Below are 7,413 nucleotides of genomic sequence, written 5' to 3' on the forward strand. Positions count from 1 at the left end.
CCCTGGCAACCACTGTCCTACTCTGTTTCCATGAGTTTTGACTTTTTTAGATTCCACGTATAAGTGACATGCAGTATCTGTCATTCTGTGCCTGGCTTGTTTCACTTAACATAATGATTTTGGGTTCATCCATGCTGTCACAAATGACAGGATTCCCTTCGTTTTCACAGCTGAGTAATATTCAGTTGTGTATACACACCACATTTTCATTAAACACCAACACATATTTAGGTTGTTTCCATATCTCGGGTACTGTGAACAACGCTGCAATGAACATGGGGGTCCAGGTGTCTCTTTGAGCTTCTGATTTCATGCCCTTTGGATATACACCCAGAAATGGGGTTGCTAGAGCACATGGTAGTCCTGTGAATTTCGAGGAACCTCCAGAGTTTTCCACAATAGTTGTACTAATTTACCTTCCCCCCAACAGCACACAGGGTTCCCTTTTCTCCACATCCTCACCAACACTTGCTCTCTTTTGTCCTCTTGGTAACAGCCATTCTAACTGGAGTGAGATGAGATGATGTCTCATTGGGGTTTTAATTTGCATTTCTCTGGTGCTCAGTAATGTTGAGCATTTTTTCATACATCAATTGGCCATGTTTGTCTTCTCTGGAAAAATATCTATTCAAGTCCTTTGTCCATTTTCAGTAGGGTTGTTTTTTAGTAGGGTTTAGAAGGTTGTTTTTAGTAGGGTTTTTTTTTCTATTTTAGATACAAAGATATTATTAGATATATGGTTTGGAAAATATTTTTTCCCAACCTGTAGTTTTGCTGATTTTTTCCTTTGCTGTACTGACACTTTCTAACTTTGAAAATGGTTAAAGTAACTGACAGTGTATAAAATTAAAGTTACTTATTTTCATTATGTGGAGAAGAAGGACTTATCCATCCCAGGAATCAGTATTAACCCAGTACCCACTAAAACAAGAGGGATTTTGCCAAAAAACCCCATGGGACTCTTTGGGCCGCAGTTTCCTCATCTAAAATTGGGACAGGTAAGCTGTGAACCTGATGGCAGCCATTCCGGTCTACTGAGGGCCATGCTTTCTCACCGCCTGAGGCAGGTGCTCCCGTCCTTACCCTTTACAGGTGAGGAACCACGGCTGGGAGAGGCCATCACCCTCACAAGGTTATATCAAGGCCTGTGTCTGAACCGCTATTCTATAATACCTTTATTTTCATTAAAACAAAGAAACTCTAAATGAAAGTTATTCATTTTTATAAATGAAATAAGTAGAAATTAGAGTCCTACCCTGTGGCAACAACAGTGTTCTTTGCTCTTATGCGATGGATGGACCCGTCCTCTATGCACAGTGCGATGACACCACGGCACTCCCCGTTCTCCATCAGGAGATCCAAGGCAAAATACTCCACAAAATAGCTAGTATCATATCGCAGAGACTAAAAGAAAGGAAAAAAAAGGGCAAGAAGTGTTAAGCCAACCTTTGAGGTTTTAAGGTGGTATTTGCTCGTGTGAATAGGTGAAAGAACCTGATCCAAATGGACCAGGTAAATCCAAGGAGATCAGCAACAGAGTCAAGGACACTGTCAGAGCCCGAGAGGCATTCCACACCGAGCAGCACAAACAAGGCAGGTGCACTAGAGAACGCAGCAGCAACAGCTCCTATTTTGGTGACACATTTCCTATTTCTACACAACCCGAAGAGGCACTCCACACTGTCTGGTGGCCACAGGCAGCTCCGCTCAGAGTTTGATGCCAGAGTGAGGTCCACAGACCATGGGGTCACAGCCCAGGTGGGAGCTGCTGGCAACACATAACCACTTAATTAATTAAAATAAATCAAACGTTCAGCTCTTCAGCTACACCTGCCACATTAGCAACAGCCACATGTGGCTGGCAGTTCCCAATGTGGATGGTTGCAGACAAGCAGACTGCAGCACTGCAGAAAGGTAGGCACTGGACAGCGCTGCCCGCCTGGACCTGCTATTCCCTCAGCCGGTGCGAGGTGCCCTCGTAAGCCTGGGCCAGCTCCCCACATGACAGCTCCTGCTCCGGACGGACCTGCTTTCTCCTCCCACCACACACTCATCCCTGCACTCAGCCACAGAGAAGGCACTGGTGTTCTCACAACTCGCAAATTAATGGTCTGTCTCCATTCATCAGAAAACAACAAAGTTCAGAATGTTGAATATTCTGAATCGATACCATTCAGAATATTATTTGGCCACGCCAAAGTTGACCCTGATTACCCAGTAACTATTGTCACCTCAAGTCTTTGTCCAGTGATAACAATTAACATTAAAACAATCCATGGCCAGGTGTGGTGGCTCATGCCTGTAATCCCAGCACTTTGGGAGGCCAAGGCGGGTGGACTGCCTGAGCTCAGGAGTTCGGGACTAGCCTGGGCAACATGGGAAACCCTGTCTCTACTAAAATACAAAAAATTAGCCAGGCATGGCGGTGTGCACTTATAGTCCCAGCTACTCAAGAGGCTGAGGCAGGAGAATCGCTTGAACCCAGGTGGCTGAGGTTGCAGTGAGCAGAGATTGCGCCATTGCACTCCAGCCTGCATGACAAGAGTGACACTCCATCTCAAAAACAAAGCAAAACAAAACAAAACAAACAAAACCAACCCATTCAGGAACTCAGAGGTGGTAAAACAGCCTTAAAATACTTTTTTCATTTTTTGAGACAGGTCTCCTGTTGCCCAGGCTGGAGTGCAGTGGTATGAACATGGCTCACTGTCTCAAGTGATCCTGGTCTCAAGTGATCCTCCTGCCTCAGCCTCCTGAGTAACTGGGATTACAAGCATGTACCACCATGCCCAGCTAATTTTTAAACTTTTTGTAGAGACAGGGTCTCGCTATGTTGTCCAGGCTGGTCTCAAGTGATCCTCCTGCCTTGGTCTCCTAAAGTGCTGGGATTACAGATGTGAGCTATTGTGCCTGGCCTGCTTGCTCTTTTCTTATATTTGAGTATCACATATCCCAAGTTAAAAACCTAGTATATAAGATTATCAATTCAACTTTCCAAAATGGATACAAGAAATAACATATTGCCTTAGAGACAGCTTCTCACAGCACATGCCTCGTCCTTTCACATCAACAGTCGCTGCATGTGTCCTACACCGCTGTTCTCTGTTGCTTTTTACATAATCTCTGGCGGACTCACTGGGCACGCTAACCCATTCCCCGCTGTCACCGTAAGCCCCAGCACTACATGTCCTGTCTCAGGTGGGCACAGGGCAGTCTTACCCTTCCATATAAGGTGTGCAATAGTGAGTGGCCGGTCCGATCAGCCACACAGCAGCACCGATGGGCCTGCCCGCCCTTTCCAAACTTGAGGCTCTGTCCACCAAATGCACGCTGATAAATCTTCCCATCTTCAGTTCTGCTAAACGGCATGCCGTAATTTTCCAGCTGTGAAAGATAAAAACAAACAAAAACCTTATTACCTTGAAGGAGTCAAGATATTCATAGCTCATCTATACTGAACAACTTTAACACAAATCTGCAAACCCAAAGTAACCTATTTTATGAAAATGTCAACACTTCATCAAAGAGAAGTCTTCTTGTTACGTGTAATGCATAGTTCGTGACAGAAAATGACTCCTCTTGTGAGCTTTGCTCATCACCATTCTTTCGGCCGGCCACATCTGCCTCAATCGCTTACATCCTTTCCAGGACTCTTTTTGACTAGAAACAGACCACGAGGGCGCCCAGAGCCTCCCACCCATTACCTCGACCACGGCGGCGGGAGCCTGCTCTGTCATGTAGTGGATGGCATCCTGGTCCCCCAGCCAGTCGGAGCCCTTCACGGTGTCATAGAAATGCCACCTCCAGTTGTCCTCCTCCATGTTCCCCAGAGCAGCGTTGATTCCTCCCTGGAAACACCAACCACTCCTTACAAGCCACAAACAGGAGCCCCAGCTTTGTCTTCCAGGCCCAAATCCACCCACTGGGGGATTCAGAGAAAGCCAACTCCTCACGCAGTGACTCCCAGCGAGGGCTGACCTCAGCGGAGGAGCAGCGAGGCCCGACAGATTCCGGGTCACAATCCTCCCCAGCTCGCCCAGTGATTCAATCCCTTAGCCTCAGTCTCCTCATCTGTGTGGTGGAGACAGAGGGAGCTCCAGGAAGGGCAGACCGCAGCCGTGAGGGAAAGGCTACCTGTAATATGCTTATTACCTAACATATCTGGCACAGAAAAGGTACTCAACAAATCTTTCCAGATAATGGTATTAACAAATCTTCCCAATGGCATTTACGGGCATGTGTTAAAGACCAGAAGTGCTTCCTCCCAAGTAATAAGCTCCACACTCAGAGTCGCACTCCCCTGTACCCCTACTTCCTTTGGCTGTGTGTGCCCACCACCGTCTTACTCCTCAGAGAGTCCCAGAAGACAGCAGCACGGGGACAAATAAAACCCTTGTCCTTTCCTTCCCCACCCTAAATTCTGATTCCTCCTCTTTAGATGATCTCCTTTTCTTAAGGTGTTGGGGCGGTGGGGGTGGGTGGGGAGGAAAGTAGGCGAGATGGTCAAAGAAAACCCAAGTGTGACTGGAGTCCCAACTAGGAGTGACAACAAAGCTCCAGCCCTTCAAAGTCTCCAGGGAACAGGCTCCAGGGAAAGACCGCTGAGAGGGTAAGCTGAGTGAGCAAGACACAGCAAGAGGCCATGTGGCTGGAGCATGGGGAGAAGGCAGGAGGCTGCCCAGGTAGAAAGCACAAGGCTGTGTGGGACCTGCACAGAGTGGGAGCACGGTGGGGCACCTTTCTCTTACCTGCGCTGCAACAGTGTGTGACCTGGTAGGAAACAGCTTTGTAACACATGCTGTATTAAACCCTGCCTCGGAAAGGCCAAATGCAGCTCGCAAGCCTGCCCCTCCAGCGCCTACCACCACTGCATCAAATTCATGATCCACTACTGGATACTGAGCAGAAATCTGGAAAAGAAAAATTCACCTGTCAATCACGTGCTCCACTATGCCAAACACGAAGACGCTTGTTACAGTGAAGGAGCTTGACAAAGACAAAAGGACCACCTGCTAGGCACACAGGGCCTCCATCCTGTCCCGGGGCTGAGCCCTGAACAGTGCGGGGAGAGGGGGGCACATTCGCACGTGGAGAAGGGACCGACAATCAGATTCTATGAATGGTAGAAGGTCTGTCGCGTGGGATCAGACTGGGGACCACAACTCTACTTCAGGGCCTGTGCTTATGGCTGAGAAGGTGCCAAGGAATATTCAGTCGCTATTGTGAGCTTATGAGAAAAGAACTTCTCAGCAAGTTTCAGTTTTCCAACAGAGAGAGAACAGGCACACTGAATACCAAGGAACCCACACCTGAGTGGCCCACGGTCCTAATTTCAGTAGGAATTTTATCATCTATCACAGCAGATACTGTTCACTTTAATTTATTGCTTTATTTGATCTAAATTTAAATCTAGTTTATAGATACGTTAAGAGATATAAGTAAACGGCCGGGCGCGGTGGCTCAAGCCTGTAATCCCAGCACTTTGGGAGGCCCAGACGGGCGGATCACGAGGTCCAGAGATCGAGACCATCCTGGCTAACACAGTGAAACCCCATCTCTACTAAAAAAATACAAAAAACTAGCCGGGCGAGGTGGCGGGCACCTGTAGTCCCAGCTACTTGGGAGGCTGAGGCAGGAGAATGGCGTAAACCCGGGAGGCGGAGCTTGCAGTGAGCTGAGATCCGGCCACTGTACTCCAGCCTGGGCAACAGAGCCAGACTCCATCTCAAAAAAAAAAAAAAAAAGAGATATAAGTAAAAATGCTAACATCTATGTTTGTGTTTGTACTTGCAGTTAAGTACTACTACACTGAAAATAATTTCAGCATGCATTGGATACCTATGATAAATTTTTCTCTTATGTCTATGACTCATATGAAAAGAAACTGGTATAGATCCTTACCCCCAAGCCAAAAAATCATTTATAATGGAACAAAAGGCATGAACTTACGGAATCTGAAACTTTAGCAGATGCCCTCTTGTTCCCATCAACAGTGAAGTGAAAACCTCGGGTTCCTGTTTGCAACACTGTTGGCCACTGGTGACACAGAAGACACAGATGCAGAGGGTTAGTGTCCTGAAGGAACAGATGCTATGGGGGACAGTAATTTAAACTTCCCCTTGCAAACTGTTCCCCTTCTTATGTTCCCAGGTGCCCCTGTGCATCCAGGGAGCTCAGCTGAGACTCTCTACTTAACCCTGAAGGGCAGCCCAAGGGGCAAGGAAGGACTGAGCCCCCGGTCCTCCTTTCCACCCCGACTCGGCACTCCAGAAAACCAGGATGAAGCCTGTTTCCAAACAGGATACTCACTGACTCAGATACGACATGAAAAAGGCACACTTCCTCTCTAAAGTCTTAATTTATGCTACTTAGTGGAGAAGGGGAAGACATCTATATCGTATTACTGTATGTGGTATTTTGCAAATAATGAAGCATTTTAACTGGCTCCATCATAGCCCTTTCCACATTACAGTTCCAGTCGTCCATGAGGGCCTGAGGTCAGTTCAAAAGGCACTGGACACTGAATCAGGAGATCTGTATTCTGGAGCAGTAAAAGCTGACAGCCCAGAGGGACGAGGTGTCATCCCTTCATCACACAGGAGGACGCTGGATGCACACTCTCCCCTGCCTGGCTGCTCCTGGCTTTTTCCTGGCCAATGTCTACAACTTGACACATCTTGCTGCTTAAATTTTCCATCTTAGAAATCTTTACCCAAGAAGACTGGTTTTAGTGTTTAGTTTTTAGTGGCTGTGTGTAAGAGGTGACACTGTCCATGTGCTAAGGTTGGCCAGTCATTTAGAGGATACATTTTCCATTCTGCTGGGTGCATTTTAGAAGACCACTGAATAGTCTCAGAAATATCATAAAGAATAGTTTTAGGGGCTGGGCGTGATGGCTCATGCCTGTAATCCCAGCATTCTGGGAGGCCAAGGTGGGTGGATCACCTGAAGTCAGGAGTTCAAGACCACTCTGGCCAACATGGCGAAACCCCATCTGTACTAAAAATTAGCCAGGCATGGTGGCAGGCAGCTGTAACCCCAGCTACTTGGGAGGGTGAGGCAGGAGAATCACTTGAACCCAGGAGGCAGAGGTTGCAGTGAGCCTAGACTCTGCCACTGCACTCCAGTCTGGGCAACAGAGCGAGACAATGTCTCCAAAAAAAAAAAAAAAAAAAAAGAAAAGAAAAGAAAAAAAAGCTTTAGGAAATAAATACACTCAGCAATCAGAAGAGGGGATGTGAGAGATGCCTTCGAGTATTTAGAAATATTTGCAATTCAGAAATTACTTATTATGTGGAATAAAAAATTATTCTCCCTTTCTCCAATTTCTAGTCTGTTTTCATTGACATAAGCTAATTCAGTTTGTTTTTTCTTTTTTCAGAAAATGAACGAGAAAGAACAAATATTCTTCTA

At 46.7% G+C, this 7,413-nt stretch overlaps 1 protein-coding gene across 1 annotated transcript; it reads right to left on the minus strand.

Moving 5' to 3' along the window:
* Positions 1-1,191: 1,191 nt before the first annotated feature.
* Positions 1,192-6,873, minus strand: LOC111524591 (succinate dehydrogenase [ubiquinone] flavoprotein subunit, mitochondrial). The gene is made up of 5 exons (XM_026452925.1): positions 5,950-6,873; positions 4,749-4,910; positions 3,705-3,848; positions 3,220-3,384; positions 1,192-1,404 (listed from the first exon to the last, which is right to left on the minus strand). Exons 3-5 carry the CDS (start codon positions 3,819-3,821, stop codon positions 1,252-1,254), a joined length of 435 nt encoding a protein of 144 aa, XP_026308710.1. The 5' UTR covers positions 3,822-3,848; positions 4,749-4,910; positions 5,950-6,873; the 3' UTR covers positions 1,192-1,251.
* Positions 6,874-7,413: the final 540 nt, after the last annotated feature.

The sequence above is a fragment of the Piliocolobus tephrosceles genome, unplaced genomic scaffold (assembly GCF_002776525.5).
Source record: "Piliocolobus tephrosceles isolate RC106 unplaced genomic scaffold, ASM277652v3 unscaffolded_41409, whole genome shotgun sequence".
Classification (NCBI taxonomy): domain Eukaryota; kingdom Metazoa; phylum Chordata; class Mammalia; order Primates; family Cercopithecidae; genus Piliocolobus; species Piliocolobus tephrosceles.